The sequence below is a fragment of the Schistocerca americana genome, chromosome 3, assembly GCF_021461395.2.
Source record: "Schistocerca americana isolate TAMUIC-IGC-003095 chromosome 3, iqSchAmer2.1, whole genome shotgun sequence".
NCBI lineage: Eukaryota > Metazoa > Arthropoda > Insecta > Orthoptera > Acrididae > Schistocerca > Schistocerca americana.
Genome location: NC_060121.1, coordinates 864,098,758 through 864,123,238, shown reverse-complemented (window position 1 = coordinate 864,123,238; position 24,481 = coordinate 864,098,758). Strand labels below are relative to the sequence as shown.

General features: G+C 40.3%; 1 protein-coding gene across 1 annotated transcript in view; it reads right to left on the bottom strand.

Annotated features, from left to right (window-relative positions):
- LOC124606887 (putative sodium-coupled neutral amino acid transporter 7) overlaps positions 1–24,481 on the bottom strand; it is a 47,215-nt gene that overhangs the window by 2,723 nt on the left and 20,011 nt on the right. The window contains exons 2-5 of the mRNA XM_047138984.1: positions 21,899–22,023; positions 14,620–14,818; positions 14,346–14,481; positions 8,347–8,497 (exon numbers count right to left, since the gene is read on the bottom strand). Of these exons, the coding sequence (XP_046994940.1) occupies positions 8,347–8,497; positions 14,346–14,481; positions 14,620–14,818; positions 21,899–22,023 (611 nt within the window). The remainder of the gene's footprint in view (positions 1–8,346; positions 8,498–14,345; positions 14,482–14,619; positions 14,819–21,898; positions 22,024–24,481) is intronic.

Below are 24,481 nucleotides of genomic sequence, written 5' to 3'. Positions count from 1 at the left end.
ATGCGTCCATACAACTCTGAGGTCACAGAAAGTCTAATGGCCAAAGTTCAAGCAGCAGCAGCCTGGATATGTCACCCTGTGACTTCCATATGTTTGGTCCACTAAAGTAATATCTCAAAGGGAATTGCACGACTGGGACGATGAACTGAAGGACATAGTAGAGAACTGGCTCGCATCACAGCCATAGGAATTTTAAGAACAGGGAGTCCTTCCCTCGTAAAATAGTGGAATAGTTGTGCTCAAGCTGCTGGTGATTACTTTTCAATAAAGATTTCAATTGTATCCACAGTGCTGATTTGTACCTCTTCTTTCCAACACCTCTCATAAAACTGCAGCTCTTTCCCTCACCTTTATAACAAGAAGTGTCCTCTCGCATGTGATAACTGGAGGAATTTGACTTCTTTGTGTCAAAAAATCCTACCAGTTTACCTTTTAAAGCTAGAAGGACTTCACTTGTCAATCTGACTGGTGAGCATTTTTTAACACTTAATAAATAGTATATGTTCTAATTTACAGGGTTTATATTTCAGACTTCATGTATTTTGTCATCCACAGAAACTATAAACCACCAAACATCTATTATGAAAACAGAATAAATTATAAACATTTTTACCTTAAAGGAGCAGTCAGTCATTTTGATAGGTGAAGTATTTTTTTTACGTTTTGTGTATCTAAAGGATTTTTAAATCCACTTAGCTTATTTCACTGTGACGATCTCGTTCCATCTTTTTCCTGCCATTTTCCTCTATTCAGAGGAAACGTGGTCGCCGTTCTCTATAGAAGTTTAGTGCACATTATTATGGCACATCAGTCTTGCTATTCGACGTAGAATTACTGAATTACTTGAACAGTTTACCAGAAGAAGATTCTGAAGGAGAAGACTTTTTGAATCTGACGCGTTGGATCAAAGAAACAAAGATGACACGCAATATAAGTCTCACAAAACAGAACAAGGCAAATCATGAGAGTTGGAACATGAATATTCAGAACCCATAGAACAACATACAAAAAAATAATGATGATAGCTTATGAGTGACAGTGCTACACAGCAAGGTCATCAGTGTCCAACATACAAATAATCCAGTGCTTACAGGTTCAATTCCAGTTGTGCCAGAAATTCTTACTCCCAACTGACAAAGAAAGGGAAAGAATTGCATCCAACTCAGCATCTGGAAGCTGAAAGTGAAGAGCCTGCAGTCAATAAAAGTGTGGACTAATTGCACTGACCATGCACTTGGAAGATTAGGGCAACATAACATGTTGGTGGAAACTCCAGGACCAATGTCTAATGCTAAGAAGCAAATTTCTGTAAAATAATTATACTCTTCCTAGCCTTATACATAAGAGCTTTGCACAACCGCTCAAAAGTAACGTGCTCCTAAAATAGCGTGAACAGCTCCGATTTATTTTATGAGCATAACACGATGTCATAAGAGCAACAATGTACATAACTAAAAAATCATCCATAAAGTAAGTTATAATATGCCTAGTATATCTACTGATATAACTTATTCATACATCAAAATCGCAAGTGTCACTAATATATCCACTGTATGATACTTCCGCTTTAGATACTTGAAAATGGCCGAAATTGTACAATCGCACATGAAAGAAAGAGAATGGCAGCTGAAGGCATCAAGAAATCTTTCAAAAAATTCATCGCACTGAAACATCTTGTCACAGAGAGTTACATGTATGCTGGTTAGTGTTGAGAGAGTATAATATTCTACAAAACATAAAAACATTTACGGAAATTAGAGCCTGAGAAGTTCTCCAGGATGACACATGCTACTTGATATTGCCCACTTAGAAGCTGCCGCAGCCATTGTATATGCACATGGAGCATTTGGAGGAAAGAAATTCCTCCTCAAACTTCTATAGTCTCAAGTGTGTGGACTGCATTTTTTCCTCACATTATGGGACGAAAGAACTCATGGCAGTCAGGCAGTTTTTAAGATCTGATGACGATCATATTTTGCTGAAAGACTCAAGACCAGTAGCTTTGCAACAGCTATCCCACCCTGGAATACATTAGAGAACAACTGTATCCAGAACTGTAAATGAGATGCATTTATAATATTAGATGAGCAGTTCTATCTTGCCGAGTAAATGAACCAAGAGAACACAACCATAAGGGTGAATACAACTCTAAAAGAAGTTCCTCCAGCAGCAATGTCCACTGCTGGATCTTTGTATCATACACTCTTATATAAATCTGGTGACAACAACTACACCCTATCAGTGGAAGACCACAAAAATTATTGTCCTACTGAGCACAATGCGCCTCCCAGTTGCAGTGGACCAAGAAACACAGAAGACATTCCCTGGAACTGTGAGCTGCTACAATTCCACTGATATTCTGGACCTGATATCTCATCTGTACACTGTCAAGTCTGGCTGTTGCAGATGGCCTATGCACATTTTTTTCTCAATATGCTAGACCTTGTTGGAATAAATGCCCTTACCCTTTACAGAGAGACAATAGGAGAGGAAGTTACCCTGCGAATGTTTCTTTTCAAATTAGCAAGACTCTCTTCTGCTTATGCACAGTGAAGGAAAAGGTCTGGTCATACATTCATTGTGACCACTGAAATATACAAGGTACCAGTACAAAAGACCTGCCAGATAGCAAGATGAAAAAAAAAGAAACTATGTGTGCAGTACAAGCAATTTGTATGAGGTCCATGTGCTGGAAGCGTTCAGTACGTGTGTGCAAAGCATTTTGACAAAGGTGGTGGCTGTAATTGAAAATGTGCCACAGAGGAAAAAAAGTTATTTTTTAGTAATTGCCATAAATAGAAAGAAAAATGGACATATCATATGTCTGCCTGTGTCTGTATATGTGCGGATGGATGTGTGTGTGTGTGTGTGTGTGTGCGCGCGCGCGCGCGCGCGCGAGTGTATACCTGTCCTTTTTTCCCTCCTAAGGTAAGTCTTTCAGCTACCGGGATTGGAATGACTCCTTACCCTCTCCCTTAAAACCCACATCCTTTCATCTTTCCCTCTCCTTCCCTCTTTCCTGATGAAGCAACCTTGGGTTGCGAAAGCTTGAAATTTGTGTGTGTGTTTTTTATTGTGTCTATCTACCAGCGCTTTTTCGTTTGGTAAGTCACAGCACCTTTGTTTTTTATATATATTTTTCCCACGTGGAATGTTTCTGTCTATTACATTTTATAATTACACGTTCATTTCCATTTGTAAGTTAGTTTGAATGAATATTTAGTTAAATATAGTTTCCATAGAAAAATCTAAACATAACACATTGGTAGGGTAAGCAGAATACACTAGTGGCATTTAAAGACATTGTACTGAATTAATGCAATTGAAAAGAAAAAAAAAGAAAGAAAGGAAACAGCACCAGTCAAAATGACCGGAATTGCTCCTAAGCCAGTTATCCTACTGTGAAGCTCCATGATTCCCACAGCTGAAGTACTATAAGTGGTAGTCAAAGTTTCAATTACCACCTTAAAAAAAGTCATGTAGTTAATTTTAGGTTTGTTTGTGTATACATGCCTGCAGCTCAGGTATACATTGAAATCTTCATGCCACAGTACTCTAGCTTGCCACTGGAAGGAACAAAATAAAATGACACAGTCCACTGGCAAAGTGGAGAACTGTGTCTTAATCCATTGCATGTGGCAGAGGAACTGTCACGTTTGGATGAGATCTTTAGCCATCAGCACTGGCCTGATACAGCTGACATGAGCAGGTCCATCAGATGACTGAAGTGAGACTTGATATGTTACTTTGGTAACAAGATACTGGGAATATTTTTATTTCTATCTTTATCTTGTACTTTTTATATTTAATAGTAACACATTTTGTCTTTATGTATTTTCAATTCTGGTGATGAGTCATAAGAGTCAAAACTGATAATCCGGTTTAAGTCCAAGCAATGTGATCAAGACATTGTGAATAAAAAAGTATATACCTGAGTCCTAAAGGAAAGCATATTCAACACCAACTTCAAAATTACCTCACAGCAATGTACTATAATACTGGTATTATTGTAGGGATGTGAAGTTTCAATAATTAGTAAGAATGACAATGACACATAATACTCTAAAGGAAAACATTGTTAAAAAGAATTGGATTTGTGAGCAAGATACAAGGAAATGGAGGCTAGAAAATGAATATTTACTGGAGTTGTGTGAGCACTTTAATGTCTTCACAAGCTAAAACAGGCAATAGTCAGACAATGGTCAAATACACTACTGGCAATTAAAATTGTTACACCAAGAAGAAATGCAGATGATAAACATGTATTCATTGGACAAATATATTATACTAGAACTGACATGTGATTACATTTTCACGCAGTTTGGGTGCATAAATCCTGAGAAATCAGTACCCAGAACAACCACCTCTGGCCGTAATAATGGCCTTGATACGCCTGGGCACTGAATCAAACAGAGCTTGGATGGCATGCACAGGTACAGCTGCCCTTGCGGCTCCAACGCAATACCACAGTTCATCAAGAGTAGTGACTGGTGTATTGTGATGAGCCAGTTGCTTGGCCACCATGACCATACGTTTTCGGTTGCTGAGAGATCTGGAGAACATGCTGGCCAGGGCAACAGTCGACCATTTTCTGTATCCAGAAAGGCCTGTACAGGATCTGCAACATGCGGTCGTGCATTATCCTGCTGAAATGTAGAGTTCCGCAGGGATCAAATGAAGGGTAGAGCCACGGGTTGTAACACATCTGAAATGTAACGTCCACTGTTCAAAGTGCCGTCAATGCGAACAAGAGGTGACCGAGATGTGTAACCAATGGCACCCCATAGCATCACGCCAGGTGACACGCCAGTATGGCAATGATGAATACATGCTTCCAATGTGCATTCACCGCAATGTCGCCAAACATGGATGAGACCATCTTGATGCTGTAAACAGAACCTGGATTCATCTGAAAAAATGACATTTTGCCATTCGAGCACCCTGTCATCTTGACTGCTAATGATACGAGGCAGTAGGGATCCAGCACGGAGTTCATATTACCCTCCTGAACCCACTGATTCCATATCCTGCAAACAGTGATTGGATCTCGACAACCGCGAGCAGCAATGTCACAATACGATAAACCACAATCGCGATAGGCTACAATCCGACCTTTATCAAAGTCGGAAATGTGATGATACACATTTCTCCTCCTTACTCGAGGCGTCACAACAACGTTTCCCCAGGCAATGCCGGTCAACTGCTGTTAATGTATGAGAAATCGGTTGGAAACTTTCCTCATGTCAGCACGTTGTAGGTGTTGCCACCGGCACCAACCTATCGTGAATGCTCTGAAAAGCTAATCATTTGCATACCACAGCATCTTCTTCCTGTCGGTTAAATTTCGCGTCTGTAGCATGTCATCTGCGTTGTGTAGCAATTTTCATGGCCAGTAGTGTAGTAAAAATGTCCAAAGAGGGACTACCTAATGTAGCATTCTCTAGAAAAACGTAATAGACATGTGGAAGAAGAACTAGGAGTAGATGGTGGGACAACATCTGTGATGATGCAGCAAAGATGAATAGGTGAGGCTTGCAGACCAGGTTTGTTCTCTCTCTCTCTCTCTCTCTCTCTCTCTCTCTCTCGAACAATACAGTTGACACAGTATGTGTCTAATGCAATGCCAAAAAACCTGTTAAAAATTACACACACACACACACACACACACACACACACACACACACACACACACACACAGCTTGAGATTTACAAACACACACTCCAGTTCAAGGAGCTGTTGTAGGATCAAGTGATAAGCCTTGTTATTGGAATGGTTGCGGGGATTTATATTCCCTTTTATTGTCATCTTTTATGTTCATCTAACTACAATTAGTAAAAACAAAAAAAGGAAAAAACAAATACTGCTAGTTGGCATCAAAAATATTAATAAATGGGAATGAATAGTTTTCATTCTCCATGTAAAGAAATATAGCAACTGACATCCCCATCTCTTCCATAACTATGAAACAATAAAAGTAATCTGAGATGATGCATGGAAAGACAAAAGCGGATATTCCACATTTACTGTCCAAGACAGCTTTTCCTTTACACACTAACATGGCTCATAAAAATTTGTTTCCTGCAACATCTTTGACCATCACAAAACCATTTCGTAACACCTCAGATTATGTGCTATTATTCCTCAGAATAACACTATTTCAATCATTAATGGCTTAACAGCTCAACAGGCAAGAAGTCAATCATTAGTTCACAGTTGTGGGTAAGAAATTTCCATACACACTGTATCAGCACCAGTTGCGACCATCCACTCTGTCTAACATTATGCCTGACATTAATTACAATATTTTTTCTTTCTTTGGTCTTGTTTTATGAGTTATGTGTATACAGCTATTCCACTGACTATTATTCAAAACAGAATTTCCAGATTGCTGATGACAACAGGCCAATTAATTTGCTTTAAAATGATTTCAATGAAAAGATATCCATAATTTAAGATGTTCCACAAGCATGTGGCTACAGAATTTGGAATGAGCTAATAAGTATTTACAACTGGAGTGTTATAGCTCTGATTAAAGCCCTCATGTCTCTCTTCTTAGCAAACATCTTGCTTTTTACAAAAATGTCACATTTCAGAAGTTATTCGTAATTGAAGTTTTCTTCTTCCAGAATGTTTAACTTTTAACTAGTCATTATTTCCATTTCCAAAATTCAGTTACCTAGTTTTGAAGCTCTAATTTTCGTGATTGGAAAACTGCCCACTTCCATTAAGAAAACATGTTAGTGTGTTAAGTATTCAATCTAGAAAATTTCATATTTTAACCTATTTTGACAGAAATACTGAATTCTGCAGGAGCACATATAGTTTTCAGAATACAGTCCATATAACTTTCTTAATTTTTAAGTTGTTCAACTCCTAGTTAAACCTAATTAAACTTCGACTCTTAATGCCATATCCATTAATTTTACAAGTTACCAGTATTACTCATATGCAGTTTTACAAAGAATTATGCAGGATAATACTTCAGTTGGTCAGTGCCTAACAGTTAAACTGCAAAAATCAAACAATGGAAAATCCAGGATGGAATGTGAAAATGCCAGAGAAGGAAAGTTGCTACTCACCATATAGCGGAGATGCTAAGTCGCGATAGGCACAATAAAAAGATTCACGCACTCATAGCTCTGCGCCATAATGACCGTTGTCAGCAGTACACACACACACACACACACACACACACACACACACACACACACACACACACACCTACCTGCACAGTCTCAGAGAGCTGAAACTACACTCAAGTGTAGCTCTCTAAGACTGTAGACGTGTGTGCAAGTTACATTTGTGTGAGTATGTATGTGCGTGTGTGTATGTGTGTGTACTGCTGACAAAGGGCTTAATGGCCAAAAGCTATGAATGTGTGAATCTTTTTATTGTGCCTGTCACAACTCAGCATCTCTGCTATATGGTGGGTAGCAACTTTCCTTCTCTGCTATAGTTAAACTGCAAACATTTATATAAATATCTTTTGTGGAATTCTTTGAATCAGTCTGTGACTTGCTTTCATTGTAACAGCCCAGTGATCAACTTTTCTGTTAGGCATCATTTGTTGCAGTATCTTCATTTGGGCACTAGCATTTTTATTCTTTGTGAACTCCTTTAGGTCTGTCTGAGGGCAGCTATTATTTTGCAAAGATCATTTAAGTCCTGATCAGCTATCTAAATGTGAACAACTCCATATCATTATTGAACAGCTGACTGCCTATGGTCAAACAAATGATAAACCCTTCAGTTTCAATCATTTTTGTTAATATTATTCAGTCCCTAATTTCCTGCGATGAATGTACTGTATAAATTATCAAATACTGACTGAGCATTATAATAATTATTGTGTTAACAAATGTGGGAAAGTATCAAGCTAACTGCTGTAGCATTGCATTCATCATTTCAAACTGGTCATTAATCCAGATTTTGTCAAGACACCAAAAACTAGAAGACCAGCTAACAAGGTCTAGCGTAGCAAATAGGTTAGTCAGACAGCATGGCATGGAAAATTTCAAGACATTGCAGTGACATTATTGACCTCATACTTCATAGCTAATGGTTATTAACATCCATTTGTAGGGATATTAAGCAGTAAGAAATGTAGCAATGTGGCCAGACAGAATTCTCTACTTTCATATTTTACACAAACAGCCTCTCTCATCAAGAGCGATAAATTTGAGCAAACCTAGTAGGTCTGAAGTGAGTGAGTGCTGTATCTATTTGTTTCATGAAAGTAACAGTAAACTGAAACCACCACCACCACCACCACCACCACAGATAATGATGAGTCAAGACGCTGTGATTGTGTTTAGTATAAACCAAGTTATATTGTAAATACAAACCTGGTATCCAAAACAAATAACTGGGACCACCAGAAACATATCAGTCCATTCTGTTGGACTAGTTTTAATTGGACCAGGAGTAAATTCTCCTGCGAATTTTTGGTACACTATGAGCACCACAACATAAAAGACAGCTCCCACACCCAAATAGCTGCAAAGAATCAAACAAGCATGAAGAATGGTCTCATTTCTAAAATTTCACATTTGAAATAATGCATGAAAAGCATACATTAAAACCTACAATAGGTCTGAAAATAAGTTATACATGATTCACCAGTTTCTCTGTCATAAATAAAAGCTCTGGAACATATGTAACCTCATCCATGACTGATACTTGGAACAACTATAACTGGATAATAATGTCATGTCTCCTCCCCCCCCCCCCCCCCCCCCACCTCCCACTGAACATTTACATTCATCCCCAAAGAATTAGAATTTTTTAATTTTGGATGACAGCATCCATTTAATTTACAAATTTCATTGAGTTGTTGGCAGAAGGATAATCAAATATGCTTTACCTCTTTTATTAACATTTAAATATCTCTATACTACCTTTGTAGTTCTAAAAAAAAGTATCAACCATGTAAGATGCTATCTTATCATTCCATGAACAGGTATAACGACACAATTCAGAAGAAAATTGCGTACTAGAAGCACACACTATTTACATGGTAAACGAAACTTGCTCTACAAAATAATTTTAAATGACAAACATTAGTCCGACTAATTTATAAACGCATGACGAGTGTTTGGCTGCAGCTCAATACATGCACATACAGGTAACAGTTTTGAGATATGTTTACTGATTTACTTGATCTACAAAACTACATTCATTATAGAGGATAACATTGTAGCAATTGTTGAAAGGAGTATATACCTTCTTGTTATGACAATTATTAAAAACAGACATGCACTGTGAAGACAGCGTATATACAGAGTGTTACAGAATGATGACATTCACAAAATTTTGGAAAAGGCACCTGTAGCCAGAAACGTGAAACAGTTTCTACAGCACTATGAACTTTCTATGCATTTGGTAAGCGAAACGAAACACCACAATACTGTAGTTTGGAAAACTTTTATTGCTAAAACAGTAAAACTCAATCAAATATTGTAAACTGGCATAAATGTTCAATGTAATGACCACCAACTTCTTTACATAACGTGCAGTGACAAACCATATTTTGTCTGAGTGTGAAATTTCACACTCCCTTCTGAAGTTATCAAATGCTGTAAAGATCCACACAATACCTTGTACTCAGAACTGTTTCTACTGTTGTTGGGTACACAAGGGACTTTACATAACCACAGAGAAAAGAGTCAAGAGGAGGGAGGTCAGGGGAGCACACATGCCAAGGTACAGGTGCTCCCTTTTGATTACTCTGAAGTTGTCCGTGAGATATGACCCTCACCCAACAATCAAGGTGCGCTGGAGCACCATCATGCTGAAACCACAAACTAGTGCACAGCTGCAATGTAATGTCCACCAGAAGTTCAGACAAGGTACCTCAAGGTTCAAATACCATGCACCATTCAAACAATCTAGTACGATGTGTGGTCCAATAAGGTAATCTCTAAGAATTTCAGCCCAAATGTTTAATATGAGAATCTCACATGGCAACTTCTTGTTCAGGTGGTGTGTGGATATTTAACAGTCCATTGGTGGTTATTTCAGGAGTTAAAAACACCTTCCCTCATGTAAGTTGACTCGTCAGTAAACAGTACATGGTCTGGTCTGGAAAATTGGAGACAGCAGCACACTGATGAAGGAACTACTGCATAAACTCTACCATGGTTCAAAATCAGGCTGTCCTAGAGTCTGAACTGGTTGATCACAGAATGGCTGTAGGTAAACACTATGCAAAGCTGCCCAGACAGACAGTGATCTAACAACATTGCCTTCAAATTCAAAGGTTTGTGTCCTCCTCCTTGCATCTGCCTGATGTGTATCAGATGACACGATTTCTCTCCATCATACGATGATCAACTTTGGCGAAAAAATTGATGCTTGAAAGTCATCTGTTTGGATATGCTCCTGTTCACAACCAATGAGCAGCACTGACATTCTCAGGAGCTTCCCCATAACACAAATGCATATCAGCAAGCTCTGCAAATGTGTAAAATCACACAATAGAACATAGCTACAATATGTACACTGACTTACATTAACTAGCTGTGTGATTACAGCACATTGCTGGTGGATGGAAGGGGGAGAAGTGGTAGATGACACGCATTAAGTAACTAACTTCCTGTACACACCATAATTTTGTGTTTAGTCTTCTGTCTCCAGGAGTAAGAAAAATGAATGGATGGAAGCGTAGCTACCCAAATGAAAGTGTAATGTAATTAGATAGATAAAACAAAATCTACTCACAAAGCAATGGCAGGAGAACACACATGTAAAGGTATTGCTATCTGGAAGTTTTCAGAGCCACTAGCTCTTTCAGGCAGAAGGGGTGAAGGGGAAGGAAGAGGTGCGAAGGAAAAGGAGTAGTGAGGTTTAGTAGAGTGTTCAGGAAATGCACCCAGAACTCTAGGTCATGGGAGACTTACTAGACATGGTGAGAAGGTAAGGAAGACTGTAGCTGAAAGGTGAAAGATAAAGTAATACGCACAAGAGAGAATACTGACAAAACACCACGCACAATTTAATAAGAGCACAAAGCTATGTGAATTGTATGTGGTAGATGCATGAGGTGGGGAAAAATAGACAGGTCGGGAAATGAAAGATATAGAAAACTGAACGGGAATGTAGATAGGAATAGTTACTGAGAACAAATGCTGAGACCAGAGGAATTAACATAAATTATGGCCAGCTGGGTGGTGAGAACCGAGAACATGTTGTAACACTAGTTCCCCGCCCCCCATCTATGGAGTTCTGAGAAACTGGTGCCTGGGGGAAGAATCCAGATAGCACAGGTGGCACTGAGGTCATGACTGTCACGTTGCAGAACATGCTCTGCGACAAGATATTGTGTGTTGCCAGTAAACACCCACTGCCTATGCTCATTCATCATAACTGATAACTTGGTGGTCATCATGCCAATGTACATAGCAGAACAATGTTTACATAACAGATGGTATATGACATGTCATTTCACAGATAGCTCTCCCTTCAAAAGTATGTATTTTGTCACTTCTCTGCTCTAACTTGTGCACTGTATTTGGTCAGCAATCTCTTCCCCATCTTGCGTATTACCCTATTTCCCATCTTTAAGCTTTTGGGTTTTCAAATTCGTATGTTGCAGTTCCCTACATTCATTCTTTCCGTCTCACCCTGGCTGGAAAGTCTCCCCTGACAAGGGGTTCTACACAACCTTTTGAACTCTCCTAAACCTTGTCAGTCCTTTTTCTTTGCTCCTGTTCCTTCACCTTCAACCCATCTGCCAGGAGAAACAGCCACTGATTCCAAAAGCTTGCAAACTTCCGTACCTTTATGTGTATGTTCTCCTGCTGCCACTTAGTGAGTAGATTTTTTAGCTATCCACTTACATTAAATTTTCAAAAATTGATTATTTGCATTGACATACCCAAAGAATACATCAAACAATTCTTAATGCTGTAGAAATTTTACTACATTTCCAGCTATAGAGTTCCTTACTGCAAAGTGTTCCACATGTTCTCCTTCAAATATCCCGAATTTTTAAAATGCCATTCCATAACATCTTGTGTATCAACTTAAGAATTAATTGTGAGATAACAGCCATAACATTCAAAATTATTGCGTGCTGGCCACAAATAGTTACATTTACATTTGACATAAACTGGTCAAACGAAAATAATGCTGGAGCATGTTGCTGGGAAGCAAGAAGTGTAATGATATGACAAACCACATTTACATTTGCTAACATTATTCTTTCTTTTTTTTCTTTCAAGATAACAACAGATGCTACACATTGCTACAGAGGGAAAAAAACACGGATACACAGATATGGCAAAGGCAATCAGTTATGATCAGTGTTTCATGTTTGGCAGATAAAATGAATAATAGATACTGCAAACAGTTGGAAAATCATCTGGAGTACTGTGACCATTAGAGAAGCAGCTAGTTGAAACAAAGAAACATTAGACTATAACAGAATACAATAGGATCTTTATTGTCACATGACATATTATATCCAATCATTTGATTGAAACACTGGTGACTCGTCATGCATAAAAAAACATACACTAAATGAAAGCACATGCATGCACCCAGAAGCACATTACAACATGAAAAGATAAATACATGTTACATTTCTCCTTTTTTAAAAAAATTTTCCACAATGGTTAAAATTCTTTTTTCTTTTTAAGGATTTTTCATGCTAGCTTTTGTTGTTTATAAATATGGTCATACATAAAAATAATACATACCTCCATAAATAAGGAACATATTGATACACCTAGATACTTAGATACATAGTTTATATACATACATATTTCGTAAGTATGGACACATACAAAAAGAACATATACCTTCATTAAAAGAGAACCTAAACATACACACAATGTAGAAAAAGCACAGAAACAAACCAAATTTAATATCTCCTACTTGTCCTCCTTGTTTATAAAATCATCCACACTGTAGCAACATTTGCTTTTTGTCATGCAATATGAAATATGAAATATTTTCAAATAATGCTAATCTGTGGCAAGGCAACGTGATCTTGTTTATGCCTTGTTTCATAAGCACGTAAAAACGGATTTCCTTCAAAAAGGTGTGGGATTTTTAGCTCAAAGAGAAGTGTTTCATATACTAAAATATAAGAAATTGTCAATTGAAAGTATAACTCATGAGACAATATAGTGCTGAAAAGCAAAAACAACTTGAAACTTCCTTTAAACAGAAAAAGAAAAACTACATCATAGTGAGATGGAAAAGGTAGGTGGGGTGGGGGAGGGGGATGGGTGGGGGATGTGGAGGGGCAGATTATGTGAAGCAATAAGTAGCAATGATGGGAAGATGAAGAACACAGAGATATAATCAGAATACCAAGTATATTGTGAGAATTATGACAGGACATGTGAACTTTTTCATTCAATAACAAAAGAACACTATCAAGATACAAATTACCATTGTATTGTCAGTATTTTATGGCACTACTGCTGTGTCACACACAAATGTTTCACTGTTGTTAAATGTTTGTTCTAATTAGCTACTATTTCATCACACAAAAGTGGCACCTGATAGACAACAGACTGATGGAATTTGAAAACAATAAATGTTAAAGATGTATACTACTACTACTACTACTACTACTACTACCACTAAGATAGTAGTTTACATGAAGTGTCTTCAGAGATATGATCGTGTAACTCCCAAACATATAACACAACCATGTTGACATATAATATATATTTATCTGTATTCAGTATTAAGGCATAACATCAGTCTCACACTCTTTCAATTATGATATACAAAGTGGAACTCCTATTCAGTGAGGTAGAGCATTTAGATTGAAATTATGTGTCAACATATCATTCAGAAACCCATGTGATACAAGCATGACCCACATACCAAGTAACATAGTAGAATAAATAATAAAAAAAATTACTTAAGTCAATTCTCTGAGGCTGACTTTGGTATAGGCATGCATTTTAAAATAGTAGGTGCCACACCACAATGGGTAATTCAAATGATATAGCTCACCTCCAGGAAGAGGATAAATTTATTATTTGGAACTGCCAGTGCACAAGTTCTCTGAGAAAAATTCAGTTCATGACTAGCATTAACTAATTAATTCCCTACTTCACCAACAACATCTCTTATAAGACTTGCCTCTATTTTGTTTTGCTTTGACTTGACAAAAGACATGCTAGTAGGTAAGTATTTTCAGTAGTGAAGAACTTCATTCATGCAGCAATAAGACTGATAAAAATGTCAAAAGTCACAGTTACAAAATCTACCTGATTTCAGAGATATCCAACTCCATAAAAAACTACAAAAAATAAATCACAAGCACATGACTGTAACCTTTGTAGTTATATAACAGATCAGAGAAGTGTTATGTTCACCTTACCTGACATATTTGAGAAAATCAATCCTCCTGGAATAACAAAATGGAAGAATACACACTGTGGAGCTTGCCACTATTGTAAAGATGCGATTCATATACCAGTAATGGCAGAAGTCAGATCCATGAAGTGACGAAAATACTTCAAATAAATGAGAAAAATATTAATTTCAATGAAACAAAACAGAAATATAAAACAAAATACTACTAAACACAACAGATCCTTGCATAAAGAATCATGCAACTAGCTAATGAGCAAGAGAGAGAGTTTGTTGGGTACCTCTGTCAAACTGATCACCTATGATGACGAGGAAGGTGAGGCAGGTGCCAAAGCAGTACAAAGCGACACAGAGGCAACACGCGATAAGACCTGGAGTTCCACACAGACCCTCCAGTATGTCCTGCAGTGTGCGCGCCCCTGTCTCGTCTGAACAGTGTGCCAGCGTCACCAGTGCTCCCAGTATCCATACTAACAGTACCTATACAGACATACAACACACATCATTGCAGTGCTGCATCATCATACAGAAGCAAATACCTGACAGTTTAGCATGGAAAACAGTAGCATATTAAAATGATGGTAAATTACAAATGCAAGTCCGTCCCACCGCCCCCACCACATTTTTCCTTCTATATGCAAAGGCTAGTCTCTCAGGAAATGGCACAGGGATTTGAACATTGATTTTGGTAATAGACTGAATCATAGGAAAGTTTTGTGTATATAATTTACTACCACTAAGGTAGAAAATAATGTGGTCATAGATACACATTGCTACCTGTGCAAAGCCATGATGAGTCGCTAGTCGCTACTTTCATATGAAGTCAAACTGTCAGTCACAAGTGTTAAAATACACATTGATCAGAAATCAATCAATGATTAATAAGGAATTTCCCTCTGTTAGATTGTTATTTAAGCAACTGAAAAATTGAACTCTCAATAGTTGTCTTAACTGGTAGACATGAGCATACAGTCATACAAGAATTGTGCTGTTCGGTTCATTTGAACACAGAGAGGCACAGATAATTCTTCCAGTCAAGAGAATATATGGTGTGTATTGTTGCTGGCCTAAAGGAAACCATTATGTTATGTTCAATGTCATTTATGCACCAATCATAATAAAGTGTTCACCATTCTCACAGTGCTTTGCACGGAGGCCAGCAATTTTCACAGAAACAAACAGCTGAATCACAATGACGAAGAATAAATCATGGAACCAAAAAGGCATTTGCTATGAACACACAATTTTCGTTATGTACACCATATCTCTCCCAAGACTTGTCCGGTGCATATTCTCCAGTGCTTTGACACACAAGAGCTATTCAGAAAGTAAGTTCCAATCGGTCAAAAAATGGAAACCACTGTAAAAATCCAATGAAGCTTTGTACAGATGTGTTGGGCAGCATCTCTAGTAAGCCCGTTGATCACATCACTCTTTTCAGCTCTGAATGCACAGTGAGCACATAAAGATGCCTAAGAAATAGCGTCTCCTGCCAAATATGAGGGCCTGGTGAGAGATTTCACTTGATGTCACACAGCCCACATAACACAACTGCCACGCAGTTCCTCCTTCATGACAATCCTCGGCCACACTCTGGAGGGACAATGAAAATGCTCCTGCAGCATTTTTGATGGAAAGTGTTTGATCACCCATAATACAGCCCGTAAATGACTTCCCCTGAATTTCATCTCTACTTACATTAACAGCTGGCTATGAAGACAACATTTAGGAACAGGTAGTGAGCTGTAGACCAGCACAGAGAACTGGTGGATAGCACAGGCTGCTGCCTTCTATGTCAAGAGTGTTGGAAAGTTGATACAGTGCTATGACAAATGTTAAATAGGAGCAACGACGATGCATAGAAGTAGCTGGAAGATATAGCTAATTGTTGCAAATAAAACATTTTTTATTTTCACAGTGGTTTCCCTTTTGCAACCAATCTGAACTTACTTTCCAAATAGCCCCTCATACTTGCAGTTTTGTTATTGCAATGTGTAGCTAAAGTCCACCCAAACAAATACTGCTCACAGCATCTTTCAGGTGCAGAAGCATTGACTTGTTTCTCACTACAAACAAGACGACTTTTAAAGCGGAATTTTACATGTCTGCTCGAAGGAGCAGTCCTAAATTAGGCTAGAACAATTTTCATTTTATCAATACATATTAACATGGACAGTAAAACATGAAGAATAATCAGTACTCCAGCAGTGCTAGCACCATCCTGCTCCACACAGACTGCTGCCACCATGCAACAGTTCTGCTCAGTTGCTGCTAGTATGTTGTTTATTCTTACTGCTCTGCTGTCCCTGTTAATATTTTTTAATAAAACATCACACTAGACTAATATGGACCTGCTCTATTGAATGGGCACATAAAATTCCACTTTAAAAATAATTTTGTTTGTAATGTGAAAAAACCAATGCTTTCCGTTGATACTGAAAGATGTGATAAGCGGTACTTGTTTGACATGACTACAACCACACGACACAAAAAAAATTTCAGGTATCGGCCAAAACATCAGAGAAATTCTGCCTGACAACCCTTACAAGAGTCACACTGTATGTGAACTTGTGACCTGCAACAACTAGCTGCTGGTCCAAAAGACAGACATGAGTAATATAAGACTATAATTATGTTCATCTGTCTGATGATCCTCCTTGTATGACCTACATCTTTTTTAATGATATGAATATAATAGGGAAACATTCCATGCGGGAAAAATATATTTAAAAACAAAGATGATGTGACTTACCATACGAAAGTGCTGGCAGGTCGATAGAAACACAAACAAACACATACATACACACAAAATTCTAGCTTTCGCAACCAATGGTTGCTTCGTCAGGAAAGAGGGAAGGAGAGGGAAAGACAAAAGGATGTGGGTTTTAAGGGAGAGGGTAAGGAGTCATTCCAATCCCGGGAGCGGAAAGACTTACCTTCGAGGGAAAAAAGGACAGGTATACACTCGCACACACACACATATCCATCCGCACATACACAGACACAAGCAGACATTTGTAAAGGCAAAGAGTTTGGGCAGAGATGTCAGTTGAGGCGGAAGTAAAGAGGCAAAGATGTTGTTAAGAGATAGGTGAGGTATGAGCGGCGGCAACTTGAAATTAGCGGAGGTTGAGGCCTGGCTGATAACGAGAAGAGAGGATATACTGAAGGGCAAGTACCCATCTCCGGAGTTCTGACAGGTTGGTGTTAGTGGGAAGTATCCAGATAACCCGGACGGTGTAGCACTGTGCCAAGATGTGCTGGCCGTGCACCAAGGCATGTTTAGCCACAGAGTGATCCTCATTATCAACAAACACTGTCTGCCTGTGTCCATTCATGCGAAAGGACAGTTTGTTGCTGGTCATTCCCACATAGAAAGCTTCACAGTGTAGGCAGGTCAGTTGGTAAATCACATGGGTGCTTTCACACATGGATCTGCCTTTGATTGTGTACACCTTCCGGGTTACAGGACTGGAGTAGGTGGTGGTGGGAGGGTGCATTGGACAGGTTTTACACCGGGGATGGTTCCAAGGGTAGGAGCCAGAGGGTAGGGAAGGTGGTTTGGGGATTTCATAGGGGTGAACTAAGAGGTTACGAAGGTTAGGTGGACGGCGGAAAGACACTCTTGGTGGAGTGGGGAGGATTTCATGAAGGATGGATCTCATTTCAGGGCAGGATTTGAGGAAGTCATATCCCTGCTGGAGGGCCACATTCAGAGTCTGATCCAGTCCCGGAAAGTATCCTGTCACAAGTGGGGCACTTTTGTGGTTCTTCTGTGGGAGGTTCTGGGTTTGAGGGGATGAGGAAGTGGCTCTGGTTATTTGCTTCTGTACCAGGTCGGGAGGGTAGTTGCGGGATGTGAAAGCTGTTTTCAGGTTGTTGGTGTAATGGTTCAGGGATTCCGGACTGGAGCAGATTCGTTTGCCACGAAGACCGAGGCTGTAGGGAAGAGACCGTTTGACGTGGAATGGGTGGCAGCTGTCATAATGGAGGTACTGTTGCTTGTTGGTGGGTTTGATGTGGACGGACGTGTGAAGCTGGCCATTGGACAAATGGAGGTCAACATCAAGGAAAGTGGCATGGGATTTGGAGTAGGACCAGGTGAATCTGATGGAACCAAAGGAGTTGAGGTTGGAGAGGAAATTCTGGAGTTCTTCTTCACTGTGAGTCCAGTTCATGAAGATGTCATCAATAAATCTGTACCAAACTTTGGGTTGGCAGGCCTGGGTAACCAAGAAGGCTTCCTCTAAGTGACCCATGAATAGGTTGGCGTACGAGGGGGCCATCCTGGTACCCATGGCTGTTCCGTTTAATTGTTGGTATGTCTGGCCTTCAAAAGTGAAGAAGTTGTGGGTCAGGATGAAGCTGGCTAAGGTAATGAGGAAAGAGGTTTTAGGTAGGGTGGCAGGTGATCGGCGTGCAAGGAAGTGCTACGTCGCAGTGAGGCCCTGGACGTGCGGAATATTTGTGTATAAGGAAGTGGCATCAATGGTTACACGGATGGTTTCCGGGGGTAATAAATTGGGTAAGGATTCCAGGCGTTCGAGAAAGTGGTTGGTGTTTACTGTCCTACACTCATACTCTCTGCTTGAAATATCACTTTGCCACGAAGAAAAATGATCCTAATACTATTCCTAATGATCCAACTCCCCAAGACACTATCCAAATTGAACCCTGCCTGGAACAGTTCCGACCTCCGTCACAGTGGGACCCACCTCCTCTTCCTCAAAATCACCCTCTCCAAACCTTCCAGGAATTTCTGAATTCCAGCCTTGCTTCTCAATCCTTCTTAAAAAACCTTAATCCTACTCCCAACATCACCACTGCTGAAGCCCAAGCTATCCGTGATCTGAAGGCTGACCGATCCGTCATTCTTCCGGCGGACAAGGGTTCCACGACCGTGGTACTTGATCGTCGGGAGTATGTGGCTGAGGGACTGCGTCAGCTTTCAGACAACACCACATACAAAGTTTGCCAAGGTAATCCCATTCCTGATGTCCAGGCGGAGCTTCAAGGAATCCTCAGAACCTTAGGCCCCCTACAAAACCTTTCACCTGACTCCATCAACCTCCTGACCCCACCGACACCCCGCACCCCTACCTTCTACCTTCTTCCTAAAATTCACAAACCCAACCATCCCGGCCGCCCCATTGTAGCAGGTTACCAAGCCCCCACAGAACGTATCTCTGCCTACGTAGATCAACACCTTCAACCCATTACATGCAGTCTCCCATCCTTCATCAAAGACACCAACCACTTTCTCGAACGCCTGGAATCCTTACCCAATCTATTACCCCCGGAAACCATCCTCGTAACCATTTATGCCACTTCCTTATACACAAATATTCCGCACGTCCAGGGCCTCGCTGCGATGTAGCACTTCCTTGCACGCCGATCACCTGCCACCCTACCTAAAACCTCTTTCCTCATTACCTTAGCCAGCTTCATCCTGACCAACAACTTCTTCACTTTTGAAGGCCAGACATACCAACAATTAAACGGAACAGCCCTGGGTACCAGGATGGCCCCCTTGTACGCCAACCTATTCATGGGTCGCTTAGAGGAAGCCTTCTTGGTTACCCAGGCCTGCCAACCCAAAGTTTGGTACAGATTTATTGATGACATCTTCATGATCTGGACTCACAGTGAAGAAGAACTCCAGAATTTCCTCTCCAACCTCAACTCCTTTGGTTCCATCAGATTCACCTGGTCCTACTCCAAATCCCATGCCACTTTCCTTGACGTTGACCTCCATTTGTCCAATGGCCAGCTTCACACGTCCGTCCACATCAAACCCACCAACAAGCAACAGTACCTCCATTATGACAGCTGCCACCCATTCCACGTCAAACGGTCCCTTCCCTACAGCCTCGGTCTTCGTGGCAAACGAATCTGCTCCAGTCCGGAATCCCTGAACCATTACACCAACAACCTGAAAACAGCTTTCACATCCCGCAACTACCCTCCCGACCTGGTACAGAAGCAAATAACCAGAGCCACTTCCTCATCCCCTCAAACCCAGAACCTCCCACAGAAGAACCACAAAAGTGCCCCACTTGTGACAGGATACTTTCCGGGACTAGATCAGACTCTGAATGTGGCCCTCCAGCAGGGATATGACTTCCTCAAATCCTGCCCTGAAATTAGATCCATCCTTCATGAAATCCTCCCCACTCCACCAAGAGTGTCTTTCCGCCGTCCACCTAACCTTCGTAACCTCTTAGTTCACCCCTATGAAATCCCCAAACCACCTTCCCTACCCTCTGGCTCCTACCCTTGGAACCATCACCGGTGTAAAACCTGTCCAATGCACCCTCCCACCACCACCTACTCCAGTCCTGTAACCCGGAAGGTGTACACAATCAAAGGCAGATCCATGTGTGAAAGCACCCATGTGATTTACCAACTGACCTGCCTACACTGTGAAGCTTTCTATGTGGGAATGACCAGCAACAAACTGTCCTTTCGCATGAATGGACACAGGCAGACAGTGTTTGTTGGTAATGAGGATCACCCTGTGGCTAAACATGCCTTGGTGCACGGCCAGCACATCTTGGCACAGTGTTACACCGTCCAGGTTATCTGGATACTTCCCACTAACACCAACCTGTCAGAACTCCGGAGATGGGTACTTGCCCTTCAGTATATCCTCTCTTCTCGTTATCAGCCAGGCCTCAACCTCCGCTAATTTCAAGTTGCCGCCGCTCATACCTCACCTGTCTTTCAACAACATCTTTGCCTCTTTACTTCCGCCTCGACTGACATCTCTGCCCAAACTCTTTGCCTTTACAAATGTCTGCTTGTGTCTGTGTATGTGCAGATGGATACGTGTGTGTGTGCGAGTGTATACCTGTCCTTTTTTCCCCCCTAAGGTAAGTCTTTCCGCTCCCGGGATTGGAATGAATCCTTACCCTCTCCCTTAAAACCCACATCCTTTTGTCTTTCCCTCTCCTTCTCTCTTTCCTGACGAAGCAACCATTGGTTGCGAAAGCTAGAATTTTGTGTGTATGTATGTGTTTGTTTGTGTTTCTATCGACCTGCCAGCGCTTTCGTATGGTAAGTCACATCATCTTTGTTTTTAAATATATTTTTCCTACATCTTTTTTAACTGGTTGAAAACTTCATTGATCCAGCAACATGTGATAATCTGAAGCCAGAATGGTGAGCGAGCTCTTCCACATACTCAGTATAGAATTACACAGGTATTTCACCAGGTTCTGTCCATTTCCCTTTGTTGAATGATATTAGCTGATTTTCATTATGCAGCACTTATCTCAATAACTACCATTTTAGCACTCATGTGATGACAACTCTTTCCTTTTGTATATGGTAAACACGAGTGGTAATGTGGTAATCCCACCACCACCACCACCACCACCACCACCACCACCACCACCACTTCGACCCCCAACCCCACCCCTACCCACTCCCCCTCTCCTTCATAGGCACAAGATGGCTGTCTCTTATGAAACAGGACATAACCACCTCTTAATTACTTGGCAATTTTAACATACTGCAGTTTTGTTTAATGTTATTCTATTTATGTTCTAAATGACTTACCACCTGCACAACCACAGCAGTTGCTATTCCACCAGCCTGGTCAAAAGCTTGAGGGAAATTCAAAAGACCAGCTCCCAGGGCAGCATTCACTATCAGGAATATAGCTGATACTCGATTGGAGCCACCTGAAATTTATCATCATCACAGTGCACTTCTCAAACTGACAAATTTCTTTATACAAGGTAACTCAAAAAGGAAAAAGCAATTTCAATTGTTCATTACAAAAAAAATCTATAAAAAACAGAAAAACTCTGCACATGTCACTGGATGGAGGAAGGTTCAAAGTTTTGACACTGCCATACTGCTGCCTATTTGTAGCAACATGGTGACTACACTACCAGAGAAATCATTTTGCATGTTGGAATTTGCGCGGAGTCATTCTATTGTTCAAGTGCAATGTGCATTCTGCCCTCAATTAATCAAGAATCCACTTATGCACAAGCAGATTTATGATTAGCATTTAAATTCTTGGAAGTTGGTTGCATATGGAAAGGGAGAGTACTGGTCAACCACACGTCTCACTAAAATGTCAAGTTTATACGAGACAAATTCACACTGCGCCCTCTGAAGACTACAAGACAGGCAGGCCAGGAACTTCAACTTCCTCAGAAAATTGTGAGGAATGTCCTGACAAAATGTCTGCATTTGAAGCCCTAAAAGCTGCAGTTACTGCATCCCAGCAACCATAACAGAAGGTATGAATTTTGCATCTCAGTTCTCCAGGTTGTAGCAGAGGAAACTTTTCCAAATGACTCATCTTTTTGGGTGAATCAATGTTTCACCTATTGGATAAGTATTGGTATTGGTGTTTCTTTCACAGACATGACTTGGCAGCCCTCAAGATCAATATGCCAGGAACAGTGCAGCATTAGAACATGCCCATAGTGAGATGGTGCTATGACAATTTCAAACATATTCAACAGAACCACACCCAAGAGTATCATTCCTTGGTGTCGTCCACGGAATGAGGTCTCATGCAAAAATTGGTACCTAAAGACAGCACCAAAAGTAAAGACAATCACTGCAAGACACAGCAACAAAGCTGAGATATCTGCATAGACATGCCCCCAGTGTTTCCTTATACCACCTCAGCAAGAAAGTTATTTATGCCCGGAAACAGTGCCATTCAGCCCATTCTCTGTGTAATCAGCAATCAATTTTGATAATCACAACGACAATATCATCGCAGTACTGATCCGGCTGTGTGCAAATAGAACAGTTATCCTGAACTTATTATCAGTTGAGGACTATTGTACTCTGATGCGAACTCTCATTCTGTAATGAAGAACTGAATGATAAGTAGCAGCAGCAGCAGCATCAAATTCGTGTCATCTATGCGAGCACTAGTCATTTCCAAAATTATGTATTTACCATGGCCAAATTTTAATAAATTACTAGGTAATAATTTGTGTGTATTGCAGCATCTGCTAGGTCTCCTCCTGAACTTGCTACAATATGTCACATTGTAAACGAAGATGATCCTTTTGAGTTCTCTGTCTGCCAGCTAATAACGACACTAAAAGATGCAAGTTTTTTCAGTGAATAGTCTTCCCATTCTCAACGTGAACCATGACAGTATTCCTTTGCACCTTTGTCTCTTTCTGCATAACAGAGTATTTAACCATGTCTTTATCCCCATGAGAAATGTCTCTAAGTGAAGATATTCTTTTCCAGATGCATCAGACTGAACTACTGCAGCTTAGTGTACACCAGATGACCCCAGCGTTGTCCCAACAAGCAGCACCACAACCAGTAAATGCTCTGAGTTTCAATGTAGAGAGGAAAATTAGCCCGAACATCTTGTGCACCTGGAAGCCCTCTTCCTAACTTACAACATAAGGTGTAAATTGAACAATGGAAAATCCAGAATGGAATGTAATGCAATTTTATGAAAAGGGAAGTTGCTACACTCCCATGTAGTGCAGATGCTGAGTCGCAGAAAGGTACAACAAAAAGACTGTCACAAATAAAGCTTTCAGCCAGTAACACTCATCAAAAATCACACACACACACACACACACACACACACACACACACACACACAGTCTCTGGCAACTGAAGATTGAAGGTGTGGCACACTGTCCAGAAGAACACTTGACCCTACAATGTCTTGTTGGCCCTTTAAGTTTGGTTATCCATTGTTTTAAAGACTACTCCAGCTGCTCCTTAAGATGGAAGAATTTAAATCTAGCTGCAGCTACATGAAATTGTGCATCAAAATGCTTGCTGAACTTATGAATGAGTCTTCATAAGCAAACTCTTCAGGACGAGATTCTGGGTACAACTTAAGACAGTCTACACACGTTGCCTCTGACAGTGGACAGCGCACCATATTTTTAATGTTTTAAGCTGTGAAGTGGGCTCCCAGGTGTATAGTTGTCAGGTGTCGCTAGAACGAAGTGAGTAAAGTGTCAGTTGAGCTCAAGTTTGGGAGCCCATTGGGTCCAGACAGAGCCATGAGCTACATGAGTCCCCACTGCTGTGGATTGACCCTCAGCAAAACATTAGCAATTCAAGACATATGATATTCCCAACAAGTGTTTACAAAGGTTATCGGTGTTCTGCATTTTTGTGTTCAACTCA